At 39.2% G+C, this 22,177-nt stretch overlaps 1 protein-coding gene across 4 annotated transcripts in view; it reads left to right on the forward strand.

Moving 5' to 3' along the window:
• mdga1 (MAM domain containing glycosylphosphatidylinositol anchor 1) overlaps nt 1-22,177 on the forward strand; it is a 237,928-nt gene that overhangs the window by 210,433 nt on the left and 5,318 nt on the right. For 3 of the 4 annotated variants that reach the window (XM_088079421.1, XM_088079422.1, XM_042486927.2), the window contains exon 17: nt 16,615-16,732. In XM_088079421.1, coding sequence (XP_087935547.1) covers nt 16,615-16,732 — 118 coding nt within the window. The remainder of the gene's footprint in view (nt 1-16,614; nt 16,733-22,177) is intronic. The other variant, XM_088079423.1, reaches the window with a different exon arrangement.

The following is a 22,177-nucleotide window of genomic DNA, read 5'->3' on the forward strand; positions in this document are numbered from 1 at the left end:
ATGGCATCACATTATTATTTATCAAGCCACACAAATTGGTGACAAAAGTTGTACTAATGAAGGCAATGAAAAAATGTGATAAATATAAATTAACCTCAAGATTTTAAATGAGAGACTTGGGTGCATTTTTCTTTTGTTAAATAAGTGTTGGTACAGCATTTTGACATTTTCGTACTGAGGGGAATATTGATAAATGAGGACCTTTGAGTGAACATTCAGCTCATTTTCTGCTGAATGTCAGCAACGAGCCCATCCACACAGTAACCAGAGGATTATTCGCTTCATCAAGAATGTGCTGATCTCAGGACAGTGAACAAGGTTTCTCACTGATTTGAAAGATCTAGAAATAGCATGCTTATGTAGCTACTCACTGTCCAAGAAAGATAATATTATAGAAAAAAAACAAACAAACATGTAAGAAGTAAGCCAAATGTGACCAATCAAAATTAAACACCTCTTTTCCTTGCTTTAAAAAAAACTATAAGAAGTTAATTTCAAAAACCAATTGCAATAATATCATTTACATTTTTTCAAAGAATGATGGGATTTGATATTTCCAAGCTGTAATGGGCTATTAAGTTGCTCTTTAAGAAGTGTTGTGTAATTACAGCATCACCTGAATAATCCCAATTATTTCCCCTCAAAGAGGTATACAGGTTTTGAAGTGAAAAGAAAAAGAGCGCTTGTAAGAGATCAGTACTCTGTATCGACCAATACCCTGAGTTCAGTGTCAGAATCACTATCAGTATAGAGAGAGAAGGATCAGTGCATACAGGATGTTATTGAGGAGTTGGACTTTGTTTGCCAGAGTTTATATTCATGTATGCCATTCAGTAAAAGTAAAAAGTACATTTTAATTTGAATATAGTTTGAATGCACAGGCACACTCTGGAAACCAACGCACTGTGAGACAATGCATATGATTGAAGAGCAAAAGAGAAGGGTTGTAAAAATACACATATTTGTATTCAACCATTTGGTAAGAGGCTCTGGTATGCATTACAAACCCACTGATGCGTTGAATATTTTATTACATTTGGAAAATGAAATAGACAAATTGAATTGTGTTTAGTATAACATTCACAGTGCCGCTGCATTTAACAAGGCAGTCTTCATGAGGTAACAGGCAAAATGCTGCTTGCCCTCCCCTCCCCCAAACCAAAATGTTCTCCTCCAATGAGACACACTGGGAGGCATGCTGCACTGAGCTAACTTGTTGCAATATGGTTAGTAAGTTACAAGACGACAAACAGGAGATCCTATGATAATCTACGGGCCTCATAAACCTTGTTGGTGGATAAGAAACAAGGGTATGCCACATCTGTTACACAACAGTAGGTTCCACGGTAATCGGGAATACTCCCAATGTCACCCCAGTGTGTCAGTTGGAGGATCTAGATGAAAACAAGAAGCAAGCAGTTATCCCTGCTGCATTTTGGCAGCCTTTCCCAACTAATTCAAACAGCAGCAAAAGATATGAGACCCTACTCTTTAGTGGAAAACATAGTTTTTTATGAATACACTTAGTGCATTTCAGTTTTCCCTCACAAAAAGTCTAAATTATGATGTAAGTTTAAAAACATTAAAAAAAAAAACAAAAAAAAACAAGGACATTTTTCCAGCAATTTCAGAAACAGGATTACTTCCTGTTTTTTATTTGCTTCTTATTATTTTGTTGCTTCTAAAAACACACCGCAGAAGATAAGTCACTCAGGTATAGCTCCATCACTGTTTAAAGTCAGAAACGATCATACTTGTGATGTATTTAGTTATTAATTTTTTTTATATCAAGCTATTTTTTTGGCATTTACACTTTTGCTGTATGAAAGAACGTGCTGAACCGTGACACCAACGTATTGCATCGAACCAGTCATGAATTTTGTGAACTAGAAGAGAGTACAGAAAGCTTCCACCTGGGCAAATTCCCAGCTTGTCATATTTTATTTGCTGATACAAGGATATTTATTTACTAATGTTGCTCCCTTTTAAACTTTGTTTAATGCGATTAAGAAGTGATGCAAACATTTCTCATATCTAAATCTCTGACCAAGCTCAAATGAGCTCAAATGAGCTTGGTCAGAGAATAAGCTTGTGGGGTACAACCTTCCTTCATTTGAGCTGAGCTATAATTTCTTCTTGTTGAAGTTTACCAGAAGTTTAAAGTTTAAGTTTACTGTACACATTCAGTTGATAGTGGAAGAAAATGGACTGGGAGACATAACAGAGGAAGCGCCTGTGTTTGAGCACTGTCTGTTGACACATCATTGAGGTCCCTCTGGCTCTTTGGCAGCTGCGCTTGCAGTTAGCTCTTCCCTGTTGGGATGTGGCCGAGTAAACTTTATGACTCAGTCCTCCTTTCTGACTGGACATGATGCTTCCGTTCTCACTCATTTTCCCAGTTTGTTTTTTTTACCTCACTGTATCTATTTGTGCGTGTGTGTGTATGAGTGTGTATTTTTTTTTCAACCCAGCTGAGAGGGTAAAAAGTGAGGGCAAAAAAGAAAAAGATGATGAGTTTTGTTTTGCGTGCCTCTATCCTCCTGTGTGTGTTTCTCGATCTCTCTCTGTTTCTGCTTTCTGTGTCTCTGCTTTTCTTTTCTCCGGCCCTGTGCTGGGACGGGCGGGCCAGTTGGGTCGATTCTTGCCCTGGTCCACTTCACACCCCCATGTCTCAAGGCTGATGACTAATGGCTCTAAAATCAACACACCCAGGAAAGAGAGTGTTCAACTGTTCATACACTAACCACCCTTAACACACCTTCTCTCTCTCCATATATCTGTCTATGTTATCTTACACTCACATTTTCATGCATAAACACTGTGTTAGATCCACACACATGCACACATGCAAACTCTTCTTTAAACACACACACACACACACACGCTCTAGTCTCCTATCCCCTGCAGCAATTAGCTATGACAGGTCAATTAACAGGCTTATTTATGAGCAAGGGATGCCTGCTAGTTGTGTTGTAATGATTCCAGATACTCTCTGTACGTGCATGGGGGAAATTGAATCCATGATGAATGTGGGCTGAAGGCCTTAGCTGGGGGCTGCATTTGCTCTTCATTAACTATGCCTCTGCAGCACCATGTTTCTTTCACCATTAAAGGGAAAATTAAGTCTGAAACAGTGGGCATACTGTATGTTTAAGGGCTCCTCTGTGATATCATATAGTGCAAGTTTTATGGTATTTGCATGTTAATGAGTCAGTTGGACTGAAGTTTTCACCTGCTGCACACACAGACACACACACACACACACACACACACACACACACACACACACACACACACACACTCAGAATACAACAGCCTCTTTTTGTTCTCCTACACAAGGCTAACTTGGTGTCATCTCTGAACCAGTCACACTTTTTGACATTACTGATCTGTATTATGTTTTTAGCTAATTTATTATGTTTTACTGTTATGTACTGTATATCATCAAGCCTGTGTTAGTTTAGTCTAAATTCTTTTCTTTTATTAGTTACTAATCCATATTGTTCCGCATATGATGCGTTTGCCATAAAATAAGAGACTGTGTGACTTGATGCCAAACAGTGTGTAAATTGAGGAAAGAAACATGCACTTAATACACAAACTACCATCATTTTCAGATGTTTCTGCGTAATTAGCTACCATACTGATGTTACTGTACTGTACAGACTGATGGTGTGTGTGTGTGTGTGTGTGTGTGTGTGTGTCCAAAAGATTTTGTTCGGGTTCCCACAGATCCTTAAAAAAGTCCTAAAAGGCATCAACTTTATTAATCTTAAAGTAAGGCCTTAATTGGTATTACAGTGTCTTAAATCAATCTTTCAAAAGTCTTGTAAACTAATTGGTAATAGTTTGATTAAAATAAATGTTAACTTGTGTCTCTTCTTAATGCCCCCAAAAGTCATATTTTATGTTACAATAAATATTTAGGAAAAAAATTCCCCAACTGCAAGTAATTGTTTAAATGTCATTGTTTATTTTTTATTTCAAGAAAATATTTCAATTTTTGTCTAAAATTGGTCTTAAATGTAATTGGGTGGCATTAAAAAAAAGTCTAAAAGAAGTGTTGAATCCCACTTGCCTAAAGCTGAGGACTCTCAAAATACTGCTGCTTTTCATGTGATGCACTCAGTTAAATCAGAATTAATAGTGTGAAAATTTTACTTACAGTTGCTAATTCTGAGAGAGAGATTAAATTCAAGATACATAACTTCCAGTGACGGGGTTTTAACTGGCAGAGTTCATTAGGCCTTAGAAGTCATTAAATAATCGTGAATTTGAGGTTTTCATTGCCACAAACATTTTATTTAATTTAAGTTATCCATCTTTAAATTTCCTTTTTGTCAAATGAGCCAAGTTGTTTTGCATAAAAGTCCAAATTTCTGATGTTAAAAATCTCTAAATGTAACAAACATACAAACATAATCCTAACACGTACTTGTGTTTATACTTACCTGCAATGCTTGAATAAATAAAATATGATGTCCAAAAGTCTTAAATTTGGCTTAAAAATAATCTTGAAAAGTCTTTAAAAAAAACATTAAATATAAGTGTCTGATACAGACACTCTTGTCAACGCCTGTCAAGTCACTTGAGTGTTCATCCAGTGTGTTAACAGAATTTATTCGTACCCCCACACTAAGGCAGCCTGAATTGTTTATGTTTTCCATTTATGTGTAAGTACTAGTGTGTAGGGGGGAATGGAAAATAGGAGACTGCATCACCAGAGAAGACCAAGGTCAGTGATGCAGGTTCAGGACCAAATGGGAAAAAATTGTATATCAAAGGTCTGAAGGTATCACCTCTAGAGCTTGAAACAGAACGTACCCACTCAGCACAGCATAGAGACATGCAGACATGTGCTGATAGACACACACGACAAACTTATAGTTTACCCACACTGTGCCATGAGAGGCAGACACCAGGGAGAGCCATGTCCTTTCCACACTGTGTCTATGGAGTGTTAAAGAAGGCAGCTTAATTAGTTCAGACACCATAACCTGCTGGTAATGAATAGGAATTATACAGTCAAGTAGACGACAGCAAGGAGAACCGTGTACATGTGTTTGTGAGCAAGTGGGAAGTGTTTTAGAGGCACAGAAAGAGGGTGTGCAACGTAGGAATGAGATGTGAATGTGTGTTTGTCTCATCAATAAAGCACTTAATGCATCTTAAATATTCATCCCTCCATTTGTATCGTGACTCAGGCTGAGGTAGGTGAGGCAGGATGGATGAATGAGAAAGGATGCATGCAAGCAAGAGAGAGATTGTCTCCTTGGCAACTGAAGGTTGCCTCATATATGACTATTTTTCACTTGTCGACTCCATCACAGGGGGCGTATGAATGTGGTTTTGTGTGCCCTCACTTTTCTCTCACATTTGTGCATGCATACATCCATCGCATGTTTGTGTTTGTGTGTCTTTGACCAAGTATGTACCGGAAACTATTAACTAACTACTATATTAACTGTTAATTATATTAAGTAATGTAGGGCTTCTCAAGCATGTTCTACTGAGGTCCAGTAGACCCTTTTCACATTTTGGTATATCAACAAAAGCACAGGTGTAATTAATAGATGTACAAGTTATATGACTGAATGCCTTTCATGTAAACTTGTTCCACTGTTGTGGTATAATGCATGCTGGCTCACTGACATGGCTTACTAGGAAACTTAATGGAACTGATCCATTGTTAATAAAATTTGTATCACCTGTGCTTTTACCTGCTATGGAAAGTCAAAATGTCTGCTGGTTGCTGTAGTTTGCAGCTTATCACAGGATCTGTCTCTGGCTCAACACTTGCTAATAAGTGAAAACTGCTGCTGTGTTCTGGGTGGAGGGAAAACCTGCATTGTATTATAATGCTGGCATAATTTTGTTGAAAACCACTGAGGGTATATGCAGTATTAAGTAAACCACAGGTTTAGCATGCCAAATAAATACCATATGCTCAGCATATTATTAGTTCAGATTAGTTAACGATTTCTGTCACAACATAATTTTCTCTCGCAAAGAGTTTAAAAGGACAGTTCACAAAAAAATACATATCCTCCTATTTCCTCTTACCTGGTAGTGCTATGAATCCATACAGTAGCTGTAGCAACATGTTCTCATCCCAACTCGTCACTCTGGAGTGCCATCTACTTCCATGACATCCAAGAGAAAGCAGACATCTCTTATGATATCTTCGACACTAGCAGCTAATGCCGAAAAAAATCTAGATTAATAGATAAATAATAATTTAAATTAAGAAAAAAAAATCTTGAGTGCTATCTAGATTACTTAATAGCACTCAAGATAGGAAAAAAATGTTTTTGATTTAAGGTTGAACTGTCCCTTTAAGCAACAAAACTAGGTTAAAATCTCATATTCTGCTGTACAGTGGTTATAAACCTTTTTTCTTCAGGGATCTTTTTACTATCATTGAGTAAACCGATAACATCATTCAGTGTTATTTCATATTATATTAAATTGCTAACAATAACAATAGAGAACAACTGATGAACTTTAGCTTTAACCTAAATGCCTACTGCATGAAGTTTGTGTTAGCAATTATGATACATTTTGAGCATATTATTTCCTGTGAATATAGTTTTCCTGATATTTGTTCTAATTTATTATAGGATTCAATATATCTATTATCATACATTCTTTAAAGGCTTCTTTTTTTTAGAAATTCCTTTTGCTTGGCAATCTTTTCTACAACAGGACAAGGCTGTTTAGCAGGTTGAAGGCTCCGTGAACACCCCTTGTGTTCAGGTTCTCACTTTGCCTCATGAGATTTAAAAAAAAACAGTACATGTTGAATTTTAATCTAAACTTAAAAAAAAAAAATTAATTCCATTTAGTCATCTTCACAGAAATAAATGAAATGCTGAGATAGACCTACTGTTCATTTTATTTTAGATATAGTTTTTTTTAACACCCCTTAAAATAAAGAAGGCCTTACAACCCTAGACTGTGAATATAGATGGACGACACACTCCCACTTACCCCTGCTATGCTGAAGTGAGGTTAAAATATCCAAGATATGAGCGATGCCATCTTGGGAGGGTGATGTCATTGAGATCCCACATCTGCGCAGAAGCGATATCCGTGGTGGGGGAGTTCCCGCCCAAACACCCGTCCAACCAATCTTGAGCAGCTCCATTGAATGCGAGTTGCACAGATTGGCTGTCATGGCAGAATAGCCTCCTTTTTTATAATTCAATAACTCACTAAAACCGAACTTATCATAAAAAACAAATACTTGAACGAACATCAGGGTGATGAGAACTACCTTCAGTGACAGAAACTCTCCGCGTGACTCTGTAAAGCTATAAAGGCAGGCAAGTGGGCTTAATGAGTTTGTGTCAGTGTGATGACATTTAATGTCATTTAATTTAATGACATTTAATGTGCTGTAGTCCCATTTTGTCACTTGTTAGAAGTCTACTTTTTCTACTTTTTTAAGATGAGTAAAACCATAAAAGTTAAAAAATCAGGTTTATACGGACGTATTTTATGTTGCGGAACAGTCATCATCATTCATGTCATCAGTCATCTTCCGTAACCGCTTGTCCTGAAGCCAATCCCAGCTGTCATCGGGCGGAAGGCGGGGTACACCCTGGACAGTTCGCCAGACCATCGCAGGGCTGACACATATAGACAGACAACCATACATGCTCACAATCACACCTAAGGGCATGTCTTTGGACCGTGGGAGGAAGCCGGAGACCCCGGAGAGAACCCACGCAGACACGGGGAGAACATGCAAACTCCGCACAGAAGGGCCCCTGCCCGGACTGAACCCTGTTCCAACCGGGATTTGAACCAGTGACCCTCTTGCTGTGAGGCAACAGTGCTAACCACAAAGCCACCGTGCCGCATTATGTCTAAATATCATTTGCCTGTGTTAACCACAGACCTTATTGAAGGCATTTTACTGAAAACCCATTCAAAAAACCAATAGACTTTAAAACGAGGGAACTGGAGGTGCAAAAAGGCTATACGACTTCCGCGTTTTAGGACTCATTACTTCACCACTCTATATTCAGTCTATGCTCCCCTGGGAAGCTTTGGCAACCATAGTGCGCCAGGAAGTCCCAGGCTGGGAACCAGAGGTGTATGTGATGCCTTGTTGCGCTACAACCAAAAGTTAATGTAGCCTAAATACATGTTGAACAATACACTTAACATTAGGCACGGTCACATAGTGGAGGGGAGCTGTTTTCTCAGAATCTGTACCCTCTGATCATTGAACACATCCTCCCTCTGCAGCTCGGTACGACCTGGGGATGAATGTCCTAGTGTGACCAGCGGAGGCTGTGCTGCCTTTGGCCACTATCAGAGCCAAGCTCTGCTGATACCACCAGTTTGTGAATTGTCTTATTGGCGCTGATTAACAAATGGAAATTCTTGTCATTGCGGCGCCTCTTGGTCCAACACTGTAACATGAAGTATTAACTTCAGTTTCAATCAGATTTTTAATTTCTTCTTTTCTTTATAAGGGCAGTGCCACCTGTTCTGACATTGTAACACAAATTAGTTGATTAAGTTTAAATAAATGTAAGACTTGTGTCTAACAGGCAGGGCTGTTCCTTAGCCAAACTGATGAGGTGATCCTCACTCCACCATCCAAAACTGACACATGGACCGCAGATGGCTAGTGAGCTATCATGCTTTCTATTTCCATTAAGCTACCATGTTACACTGGTTACAGAGAATGAGGAATAACTTTAGAGTAATATCAGATTGTTAGCGTCTGTCAGCCTGTCCATCATGTCCACCATGTCCTGTGATGGAGTCCATGTTCAAAAAAACAACGGCCAATGGGAAACAGCAACATCACACCATCAGTAACACTGACCAGTACTTCAGCTTCATTACTCGGTCAGTCAGTCACTCACTCACTCACCCATGGACAGAGTTTTGTGGGTATAGGACTGGCCTTGGATGCTACAATCTAGCCAAAATAACTGAAATCACTAAAAGGGAAAAAAAAGAATTCAGATTTATTTTAATCATTTAAAATTCCGGTTCTAGTAATTTTCCCTTCACAATACTGTTACGAGGCATTTCAGTTCTTCAGTTTGCTCTATCTGTTTAACACTTTCTTGCCCACACTCACTTACAAACACTCACATACACACACAGAGCTGCTGTGTAACAAATAGAGTTGTTAAATAATGTAGAGAGCATGCAGCCTTGATCCCAGCACCAGCCAGAGGAGGTGAACGGATAAACATACTTTGTTACTCTCTCTCCCCCTTCTCTCACTTTTCCTTCTTTCTGACTTCTTTCTGCTATGTATTGAGCTCCCCAAGGGCCTGATGAAATGAAATATGAAGGGTGAACCCCATTTCTCGACTATATACCTGTCTGTCTCTCTTGATTTCTCTCCCTCTGCCATCCTCCCTACTCTCTTTCAGATGTCATCCCTGCCTCTCCCACCACTGCCCTCTGTTGCGGATGTTTTGTCCAGTTGCCCTGCCCTCCCTCATTCTCTATCCGTCTCTCATTCTCCCTCACTATCTCTCTCTGTCTCCAGGGAGTGCTGGTTTCCTTACAATCAATAATAATGATTGAGCTGTCTGCTGTTGACAATGGGAATTACCTGACACAATTGCTGTTGTTGTGTTTGGCTGTTTAGCTTCTTTTCCACAATTTGAAATTGTGAAGAACAGTTCTATTAGGTTTATTTTGCCAATTGCTGTGGATCGCTGCATCTCAAAATCTTGCTTAGTGATGTTAATGGAGGAAAAGACTGTTAAAGATGACCGGGGATTGTGTTTTCGCTGCTGGGAGGCAAATGATTGTATTAGACATTGCTGTGCTTTTACAAGTAAATGATGCAAGGTTTTGGAGCCTTTGGTAGGTAAACGGCATCAAACATTGTCCATATTCATTGCTTATTTCCATAAGTTCTAATACTGTAAAGACAGCATGTTGCACATGGATTAGTCACAAGTGTTTTGTTTAAAATGTTGGGCTTCAGCTACAGTATATGTAAATTACCTATAACCCCTTTGAAGCAGGAAAAGTCACGTCTGATGTTGGTCTACTGAATTTACAGTCAACATTCAATATACATTTATTGATCCCATTCATACGAGATGGCAGTTTCTCGTAAATGAACAAAGATAATGTTTATATTTAGACTTTCCAAAGCTGATTTTCAAAATATTTAAAATGTTGCATTGTTTACATCGATATTTAATTGCTAGTCCTCCTTTTTGTCTTTGTTGTTAGTGCATTGCTGCCTTGTTTGATGTGTTACCTTCACGAACTGTCCATCAACAGAAGAGCATAAAATCAATAGCAGAATGTGAATTGCATCATTTTGGGCATGTGCAGCCTTGTGCGTGCACAGGATACAAACAAAACAAGCCGGCGCTACTAGTAGTCAAAGCTCCACAGTCTCCACAATCTCTGATAGTCAGTGTTAACAGAGTCTGCAGAAGAATCACCTAGAATTATGTTACAACCAAAAAACCTTAAGCCAGTAGTCTTTTGATTTAGTATTACAACTCCACACAGTTGGGGACAGTAAGAGATAATTGTACACAAAAAAGCCTGGACAAAATCAGTGTAACAGAATCTATCAGCAAAGATATCCTGATCGACCCTCAGTCAAGCTCCACAAACATTGGAACCTACGCCTCCTACAATGCAACTTGATTTCTTTTGTTAGACTCTCCCTGCCATTTAAATGCCAAGCAGCATCCTCCATGGCTTAAAAATTGAAGCCAATGCCAAAGTGCCAAAAAACGCAGTTTATGGAATGGCCACTTGAGGCTGGCTCCAAAACTGAGTAAATCCCAATTGACCCCCATTTTAAATTTCCAATTTTATGTTTACAGTCTGGTTCCAAAAAAAAATTGGTGTCTACAACGGAATTTCACTGTCATAACAATTGTATTCAGGGTGATTTATTTATTAATTTATTTTTTATAAATCAGCCTTTTACATTTTATTGAGACCCAAATTTACTCATATTCAAGGGCAGGGCTGCAGTATCAGGCTGTCTGCCAGGCATCACTGCAGTCTATGAGTCAGATCTACCCCTCACTCCTTCACAGCTCCAACCTATCATCCAGATATGACTCTGACTCCAAAAAGCTTAGATGGCAACAGTGGCAATGATGCTTTTGACATCATCAGGGTTATTTTCTTAGACATGAAAAAGCTTCTCCAGAACCACAGAAGACATACAATGTTTTTTACCAGCTGAGTAGTACTGCCTTTGACTACTTAATTTTCTTTAACATGTACTGAAAAAGTAGTCGAGTGCCCCTTTAAGTTTCAGTTTCACCCACTCTACACGCCGTTCTGTCTCTGTGTTATTGTTTCTCTGTGATCTTTTCAAAGAGGTTTGGAAATCTGGTAATATTAAATGTCAGTCCTGCTACATTCATTCCAAGGCCTCTTTACCAAAGTCGAGTAAAGTCCATACTGGGTTAAATCAGGGGTCAGGAGGAAGACAGTGAATCCAGGTCAGGTGACACATGTAGACCTTTTCAGAATTGTCTCCTCATGTGATTTCAACCCACGGTACTGCATTTTTAACCAATGAGGTTCTACACCACTGTTATCATACAGTTTGCAGAATAAACCTCTATTAACTGGCCTGAAGCAGAATCGTTGAGTACAGTGCTTTGCAGTTTAATGTTGATTCTTTATCTCTGCATTTAAAGAAACCATTAACCTAAACTCCCAAGAAAAAGAAACAGTGATAACCTCATCATGTCCATTATCTTTTATCTCAAAATTTCCCTTTGAACAACACACATATGATTTTATAACTCAGAAGAATTCGCAGAGGATTGCTTTTTGAAGTAAATGTTGTTTTGTTCCACATAGTGCAGGAGTGACTGCATATTGATGCTTGTTTCATTTCTGCTTCATGTAGAGAGCATGTCCATGGAGAACACAAACTTTCTAGTCCTGTGCACAGCTCACTGACTGCATACACTGAAGGCCTTTGAGGTGTTGCCACTCGTCTCTGCATTTCCCCTCTCTTTGTGCTCTATCCAACAAAAGTAATGATGTTTTTGAGAACAGCTTCCTTTCCTGCCTTTCTCAAAGCGCTGTAGCCCAGCCGATGGCTTGCATTAATACAAGGCTTTTATTGTAAACAGTGGTAGAGCCAACCGATAAGGGAGCATTAGAATTTAAACTGTTTACTGCCCGTTGGCTGTGATTACAGCCTGTGTACGTTCAAGTTGTAAATTCATGAAATGTGATCCGCCACTGTATGAGTTTTTCTACTTTTGATTTTGGGTTTGTTGCATCTTTAGGAAAAACTAAATGCTTTTGTTTGAGCTGCCCATACATGTTTAAAATTGTCAATCATTTTATCTTCAACGATTGCTGTTGCTGAATGTCTTTATTGTCCATAGAACTACCATCTGTCTCACTTCTGCAGTCTTGCCAATCACGTTTCATGTCTAAAACCTAAAATAATCAGTATTTTGGCCTTGAAGCTGGTTGTTCACTGAAACCAACTTAAAAAGCACAAATTACATGTACACATAAAATCAATGGAGTTACAAAAAAAAAAGAAAGATGTAACATGTTGTAGTAGATTATTTGTGTCCCTACTCGCTCCTCTGTGGATTACCCAGAGGCCATCTGTGTTCCTCGCAGTGTTTGGTACCTGGGGGGCTTGTTGGAAACCAGGCCAACCCACATTTGTGTGCCTCACACTACACTGACTCTCTTCTGCACCAGTATTTCAAAGCTGTCTCTGTACATCTCTCTCTCTCTCTCTCTCTCTCTCACACACACACACACACACACACACACACACACAGTCTGTCTCTCTCTCTTTCTCGGCTGTGTCCCCTCTGGTATATGGACAGCACATCAATGGGAACATTAAAGGTTACAAGCCTCGACAAAACGACACATTCACAACACCAACCTGACACTTTACTGAACACCCTTTGATCCTGTAGTCACACACACACACACACACACACACACACACACACACACACACACACACACAAGCTGTCTATCTCAATTCAGGTGTCGTCATACACACTCTCACACACTGCGCACTGTTATGACAAGAAATGGGAATTTTGAGATTTCTACTTAGAATTTTTTTGTAGTCTACCATTCCGAAACAGTGTGTTGTTTCTTTAGTTTAAAAGTCAAAGTTAAATATCACGTACATTAGATAAAGCACCAGGCTTTATGGCCCACAATGCCAATTTTACATCCTACAATCTCATAACCCTTAGCACTTTTTTTCTGAATAATTTTCTCTTTTCAAATTGTGCTTGCCTGTGGCAGTTGTAGTATGGCTAGTTGTGTTAGCCTCCCCAGTCTGCACTTTAGCAGCTGGTTTCCAAGATGGACAGTGTGTCCAAGTCCGATCCAGCAATCCATTATGGCTCACAAGAATGTCCGTACACTAGAGTATATAACTGTTAGCTAACCAGTTCTATTGCCTGATTTATTTGCTTTAATCCTGCAATATTTTAAATCTGGGATCAACCTTGTAAAGCACTTTGTAATTTTGTTTTGAAAAGTGCTTCATGAAGAAAGTTTGTTGTTATTATTATTGTTAGTACTATTATTATTAATAGCAGCCTATGTATGTATATATTTATTTATTTATTTATATTTTTATTTTTTATGAGACCCAAGACTGTTGAAGACCCAAGAAAGAGAATTGGGTGTCCAAGTTATCATGTGCATTTAAAAAAATATCCCTTCATACTTTATTTTTTGGCACAGGTCATAGGCCTTCAAAAATAATGATGTATTGCACCCTATGTACTTTATATTTTTAACTAAAATATATCTGGAAAATATCAGGTCAGTACTGCTCCTGAAATGTTCCATGACCGTATATCAATCAACCTTTCCACTCTCATGGTTGGGAAAGTTTGAGATATACTTCACCTCAGCACAGAGCCCAGCAGTAATGTTTAAGTGTGAGGCACTGCTGGCATTGGCTACTCACACTTCAGCTTGATCTGTCAGCAGTGAACATAAAGTGAAAGGGCACAGGCCTGTTTCCCTGAGCTTTTCCTGAAAAAAATAAATAAACACACAGAATCATTATGTTGCCATCCTGCATTGCATGGCAGGATATTACATTGCTTTGTGCCATTCTGTTTGATATCTTTATCTTTTTTAAATTATTATGCTCAGTGTGATTGTGTGATTATGTAGGAGGACGGTTATTTGTGCTGTTTTATTGCGCTGATTTGTGTGTCAAGGCCGGTGTAATTCTCTGGGCTTCCTTCATCGTGTCTAATTATACATCAATCTGGTGTCTGTGCTTCGACTTGTTTTAATGCAGACATGCTCGCGGGTGCACAGAGGCAGGCATGCGTAGCTCCAGCTAAGTGCCACTGTAGGTGTTGTTGCCTATAGGGATCCCGTAGTGAGCTGGGCTGGTTCTCTTAGTGACACGAATGCACACAGAGAATACGACTCGAGGAGGAGAGTACATACATAAAACGAAATGTTAACCACAGACACACAGTAAAGAATCAACACTGTGGCGTTTATAAATGAGATGACCGTGGCCTTTTGACCAATTTGTCTCTTTTCTCTACCCCGTAATTTCCCTCACAGCTACCCTTCTGCCAAGTAATTCAAATAAGACTTTTGCACAAATGAGGTGACCAGCTAAACCCATCCAGCCTGTGCCACTGCACTTCTTTTCTTTCTCCCTCAACACCACCCAATCAGCTTCAAGGTTCTCCTAATTATTTTTATTTATCCATTCAAAGAAGATCTCTTGCTCGGGGCTTAATTGGAATGCATGAGGGAAAGAGGTGGAAGTGCTCTAGTGTTTCCCTCCCCTTTATGAATGTAATTGATTGAGCTTTCTGTTTGGAGGACAGTGCAAGACACAGAGAAACAGCAGGAAAATTATTGAATTGTATTGATACTTGTATAAACACATGCAAGTTTGTATTGGCTTAGGAGAGGAGCAAGGCTGTGTCTTCAGCCATGGCATACCCTGCATTGTGCTGGTCGAGGTCACACAGGCAGGCAAACAATGTCTGGCAATTCACCAGTAAGAGCTACAACAACTGAGCCAGAGGTCGATCCAACTGAGAGCATTTAAAGAATGATCAATTTCCACCTTCTGTCTTTATTCACCTGTAATTTGGCTTTTCATGATTATGCTGCAAAGGTGAACTGGAGAAATTACCTCACATGCACACAGCCGAGCTGCTCCATGTCTGTGGCAATGAATAGGTTTTCGGTATCTGCCCCATGAATTTCTGTTTGATATGTCAAACTGACATCGCTGTTCGCCAACAGCAACACTTGCAGATTAAAACACAGGTAATAGAAAGCCCTTGCATTGCAAGATGGTTGCTGTGGTGTTTGATTCAAAACATGAAGTTGGGTCAGGTTTTTCTCTGTGGCGTGTCAGAACTGGGTTAAGTGATGCCCCCTCTTCATATAGCAGCTTGATATATTAATAAACAGATAGATGGCAGGTCTGTTCTGCTTGTTCATCAGGTTACTGTAAACACTCTGTATATACTCTTGCAGAGTGCATTGGTCTTAACAGATGGAGGACTTAAAGGGCGGCCAGTCGTGCACATTTGGCACCCCTCCATGTATGCACCTGCTTGCTCTCTTGTTATGTATGTATACAGGCATATATGCAGGCAGTTTTTCCAGCAGCATCACATTCATACATACAGTCACACCTGCTCCTCTGTCTGTTTGGAATAACTCATGAGTTAAGTGCCTTGCTCAGGAGCTGTTTGGAAGATGTAGAAAAAAAGAAAATATTGTTATATGTGCCAGCCCACGCACCGATTTCAGCATGCAGCGCATTTCTGTAGAAACCACTTAACAGATCAAATGAGCCATTATTACTGCAGGATTGAAAATCCCTCAGACATCATTACACAGCAAGCACTTTGGCTATCATATATTAAATTAAACATTACAAAGCGCCAAAGTCTGCAGTTAAAGCCAATAACAACTACAGTCAAGAGAGTCGCCTTGTTGTTATTTCAGAGCAACAAAGTTTCCTTGTTTATTCGCTTTTTCCCTCCTCATATTCCACACAGAATTCGCTGGGTTTTTGATTAGCTGGGTGCCTTGGTACACCACAGTAATTAGGCTGTCAGTCAAAACCAGATGGCTGGTGGCTAAGATGGGGAAGTCGCCTGGAAAGTTTTCAGATGAGTCTCCTGTTTGGGCTTGTTGTTGTGTCTCCATAAACGATTATGGGATAAGAATACAACTTTTAAATACTTAATAAGAGTACTACCTCCTGCTTAACTCTGTTAACTCTGCTGTTTGTTTTAATTAATGTTTCAGCATAATGTCTTACTTTTAATGCATTGCCATTTAATTAATTCATTTGACCAGTTTGAGATCTTTTATGCTCAGTCTAAAATAAACAAGTTTCATCATTAAATTCCTTTTTATTTAGCCATATTAAGACTGGGAAACAGCAATTTCTTTAGTACATTCAGCAAGAATTTTATTCAGACAAAATTCCTCATAGGTTTTTTATTTGAATCAAATTTATTCTAGCAGTGCAATGGCTGTGTTTTGGACTTAACAGTATACAGGATATTGTATCATATGCTTTACTCACCCAGCATCCATCTGTCATTTTGTCTCTTCCCTAAACAGATTGTGTTTGAAGGAATCCGAGGCCCAAGTTTCGAGGGGGATATTGCCATCGATGACGTGTCCATCACCATAGGGAAGTGCAAGCAGGAGAACACTGTAGCCAGCGCAGGTAAGACAGGTAAGATAGACATAAACACCCAGAGAAACACAAAAATGCATCTGTGATTATGTGTTTCCCCTCCTGTATTGTATATGTGTGCAGGCACATTTGGGGAAACTGAAGCCATTATATCACTCTCTTCAAAGCCAGACTCTATTGAGAATAGGAGTGATTGCTCGTGTAAAGCTGCCTTGATCAGTTATTTTTTTGGTTTTTTTGGCTTTTAAAGTGGTTAGTTTAAACTCATCAGAGTCACACAATAACACAAACACTAACTGATGGAGGCAGCGGTACACCAGCTGCTCCTGTGTGCAGCGAGCTAAAATTATTGTTTTTGAGTCCAGTGGCTTTGAAGAGAGAGAGCATAGATCCGGAACTGAAGCCGTTCACAGCTTCCCCGTTAAAACATGGCTGTCCGACGGAAAGTAAAGTTTTGAAAATACTCTTAACATGGCATACACTAAATCTGTTGTAGATTTTTTTTTTTTAAGGTAGGATTTTTTTAGGTTGCTAAAATATGTTTTAATGCTGACCACCATCCACAGCAATTCATTGGTTACTTCTGTGTCGGACTCATAGACTGTATATAAAGATCGATAACATGAAAGCTCCACCAAAGTGTCTCTTTTCAATCTCGTCCACAGCCTGGCATCTGACTGCAGTATAGGTCCTATAGCCCACCCCTCCATGTTAGTGAATGAACAAGGGACAAACTAAAAACTCAAAGTACACGCCAAATACATTTTTCCCAAAGATTGTTTCTGTCACTGAAACTGGTTCATAAAATGGATAAATTATTGAGAATTATTCCATTTTGATGTCTATTTTAACAGGTGCAGTGTCTGTGTCATTGGTTTAGCGGACCAGGAAACTCACAGACCAATTGCATGCATTAAATCATCTCTTGTGACGCTACTCAGCCAATCAAATATGCATTACAGCATTACAAATCCAAGGGAGTTAGATACACAAAGGCTATATTTGTACCAAATTTGGTGCTTTTATTAAAAAACAAACGATAGGTTAGCTATGCCACCCCACTCAATCGCATCAGTCCACCAGGAGAGTTACTTTACTCCATACCATAATTTCTCCTCCAACTCATGCTGACATGCTCGACAAGGTAGGCCAAGGTTTCTGCCTATAAATAGAACACCAGAATACTATTTTGCTGCTTTTAAATACTGTTTGTGACGGTCCACTCTGCCTTCAGGGTGACCCGCAGAGAAAAACAAGTGAGTTTCAGGGAGTGAGTGCATGTCCATGTAAGCATGTGGAGAGAGACTCGAATAGCCTAAAGGGTAGGGGTGTGAAGAGGAGACACAGATAGAGAAAAGGTCAAAGACGGACAGTGACCAAAAGTGTGTTCAAGTGTGAGTGTGTATTAGTGCCGTCTGTGTGTATGAGGAGGAGAGAGAGGGAGAAAGAAATGGTGAGAGAAACAGGTCCAAGAACTGCAAGAAGAAAGAGAATATGAAACTAAAACCTGCCAGCAGTTTAACTACAGTAGAGCTGCCCTCTGCCAGCCAAGACGTGCATACAAACACGCACACACACACACACACACACACACACACACACACACACACACCGCATAAACATCATTAAATTCTCGTAATAGCCTTCATTGGTTTCTCTCTGTCTACAGACATGCACGGCAACAGCTAGTTGGCACCGTTTTCTTGTTGCACAGTGCCATTGCTGTTAGGTGAAATGAGGACACTTGAAACTGTGAAACTGAACAAGAATCAAACGTGTATTCTACCATGCAATTATCATTACTATAAAAGAATACACAACTGATCTTTTAACCATTTATTCAGCTAACTTATTTGACTGCATGTTATTTTGGCATTAGCCACTGGGTAGTGGACTCCCTTTTAATGAAAATTAAGCCACATTTTTATGTGCAAATAGAGTTACTAGTTTTAATTAAGTAATGTTAATTTTGTTCATATAGTCCAACACGACTCATGGATTTGCCATCTGTGCAGAAAACGGCACCCTCAATTCTGATTTAAAACAAAAGTCAAAACACCTTTTAATTGAGTAAAAAGGGAAAAACCTTAGGTACAGAGAGCAGAGGGGTACCCACTTCCAGAAAGGACAGACATGTAATAGATGTTGTATACAGAGTTTAGTACAAAAGGTTTAATGTAGCAACATGGTTTTATTATTAGGACATACTACACAATAACATTAGAGCCATGGAAACAACACAAAAAATGAGAAAGTGAATTATTAACATCCTGCTTTTACCTTCTTTTTCTTCTTCAACCCCCAGTTGTGAGACGCCTGCGTATGTGTGCGATCTCGCACATATGTGCATGTAAAGACACTGGCGGATGGAGTGAATAATGGATGAAGGTGTAAACAGGAAGAGGAAAGCTCTTGAGCTCTGCGTGTGTGCGCGTTTTGGCGTGTGCATGTGTGTCCTGCAGGTTTTGTGAAGGCAGAGACATCCAGTGCTGACAGATGGGTTATTATCAGGCAGGCGACTGAAGAGCCTTTGCTGTTGAAAGAAACACAAATGCGTCTGTCTTGAGTGCAGATTCTGGAGTTTGCGTTTTCCTCTAACTCATACTCCATTGATTTCATCATACCTTTCATCACAAATTGAGTTTAATCCTTCTCTAATCCTCACTTTACCTCACAAAGTCACTCATACCACAAATTACACTCAATGCAGAATCTAATATGGAATAGGAAGTCTTGTGGAGGAGTCTCATAAGGTAATTTTTACACTAGCTCCATTTTTGAGTGTGAAACAAATTTCTTGGGTAAGGTGCTCTTCATATAGGTACAGGTATTTTAGATGGATGTATAGATGGTAGATAGATAGATAGATAGATAGATAGATAGATAGATAGATAGATAGATAGATAGATAGATAGGATAATTAAATGACAAATAGCTTAAAACAGACATGCATGGTGAGGTAGTGCTTTTGAATACACAAGTACAAAGCAGCAAATAACATCAATAGGAGCTTTGATCAGTAAGTTGTCATATGGCTTGTTGTGTGTGTGAGAGAGAGAATCAGTATGTTTCTGAGCCAGAGTGCACAATATGACACTTTGCTGCTGCTCGCTGCATGTCATATGATCTGGAGGGAGAGTAGGTGAGCCTGGCAGTGTCACACAGCCAACACATCACATGTGCCACCCACATTCATGCACACAATGCATACACACTAACTGATACAAGTGGTTTTTCATACTTACTGTATATGTAGGCACATACACATGCACAGGGATGCTCACAAATGACAACAATAGCATATGCATTCTCACACTCACATGCACACACATTTATTTCAGGTTAATGCACGGGGCACGGTTTTCCTACAGTCCACCAAAAATAAAGGAATATGTCCTCTGACATGAATCGAGTCCTCGCTATAGTGGCATTTATGTGTGACAAAAAAAGACAGAGGAGGAGGAGGAGGATGTGGATGCGGTTGTGGCAGAGGAAAAAAAGGCCAACTTGGCAAGCCAATTTTGCAAAAAGAGGTCAAAGTATTGATTACCATCTACTAGCACTTAACAGTGTTGCACTGTACAGATCCAGCTCATGCTTAATTTCTATTCACTGGTCAGTAGAAGTAGGTCTTAACAGCAGTCACACAGTGAGATGGTTATCCCAAAATTCTGACATTCAGAATTTTATCCCAGGCTGTCATTGATTGCAAGACCATGACAACTGCCACTTTTGAACCTCTCTCACTGTGCAACGTAGGACCACCATTTTAGAGCCACAACAGACGATATTCTTCCTGTCACATTATGCATCTTTTATCTGGGACAGCTCAAAATCACACTGTATACCAGGCTTTAGTTGTAATTTTGAATTTATGACTACCTCTGATCATTTGGAGACCATTAGCTAAACAGACAGCTTGTTTTTTGTTGATGTTGTTGTTAGCTGCAGCAAAAAGAAGCAGGTGTTGAGACTCAGATGAATGTGAGTGGATGAAAATGCCAGTGCACTGTCTATACAGGGAACCACCCACCACATACACACATGTACAGTGAAACACAAATACATTTTATACCCCTACAGTAATCCATTTTCTTTCAACTTCGTTTTAATTCCACTACAGAGCCAATAGATGTATGATGTATACATCTGTATCATTCACTGCTCCCTTACAATACTTAATGCATGGATAGATAGATAAATAGATAGACAGACAGAGAGAGAGAGAGAGAGAGAGAGAGAGAGAGCGAGGATAGGACAAGATAGGATACCGTAATCTTTGTGTGTGTGTGTGTGTGTGTGTGTGTGTGTGTGTGTGTGTGTGTGTGTGTGTGTGTGTGTGTGGTGTACAGATCAAAGCTATATTATAAATATTGATTTTCTGCCTGGAGGACGGACCCTTGATATGAAATCATATTGATCTTTTTAATACAATACCTACTTTTTATTAATGAAACTCTGTCTTTGAGCAGCATGCATGTGTGATTTGTTTCTGCATTTTTGTAACAATGTGCATACAGTAAAAGAGAGAGTTCACTGTATGCACGTAAAAGAAGAGAATGAGTGTGTTTTTGTATGCTCCTTCTGTGTGGGATTTTAAGATTTTAACAGAAAACAAAATAAATAGGAAGTCTTATCAGTGAATGGTCTGAACAATCAAATCACACCTCAGAAGACGTGTGTACTGCATCTTCAAACTGCGCATAAACAGTAACAATGTGCAGGGGAAAAAATCGAAGAAAAACAATCCATCACATATTGGTGATGATGACATCGATTGCAACTTCTTTTTCTCATTAATATCTCAAAGCTGTCATGACAAAGTGAAGCATCTCAATGGTGAATCTCTGTTTCTCTTACTTGTTTACTCATCCGCCCCCTCATTCTTGGTTCTGTCTCTTTCCCCGTCCATCGTTTTCCGCTCAACTCTTTATTTCTTCCCTGACAGTCTCTCGCTTTTCTCCACGTGAGATCATAAAACACAGACCTGTTTTTTTTACAACCCTTATCCTGCTTTCAACATTGGTAACCTGGTTTGGTATTGTTCAAATAATGCTTCTTGTTACACAACAGAAAACTCTAAACTCTCTGCCACACCAGGGCTTTTTCATTTCACATACCTCTGCAGTCAGCCTCAGGCTTAAAAACAGCCTTAGGCCAAAGAGATAAATATATACATGTACGGTTATCTACTTAGCCTATGGTTAATGTTATGTCAAGGTGAGATTGTTATTTATAAAATGCAGTTTAAAAGGGACAAAAATATTATACATCACATTTACACCTTCTGATAAATACAGTATACAGTGTGTTCAGGAGGAAGAGTTTGTACTTTGATGACACACACACACACACACACACACACACACACACATATATATATATATATATGTTTAGATATGAAAAGAAATATTGAATTATATTGCTATTTTAACTCATTGTGGTCAATAATGTACATAAGACCTCCAATGCACTTAAAAATAT

This window comes from Plectropomus leopardus, chromosome 1 (genome assembly GCF_026936395.1).
Source record: "Plectropomus leopardus strain MGB_pleo_1.0 chromosome 1, ASM2693639v1, whole genome shotgun sequence".
NCBI lineage: Eukaryota > Metazoa > Chordata > Actinopteri > Perciformes > Serranidae > Plectropomus > Plectropomus leopardus.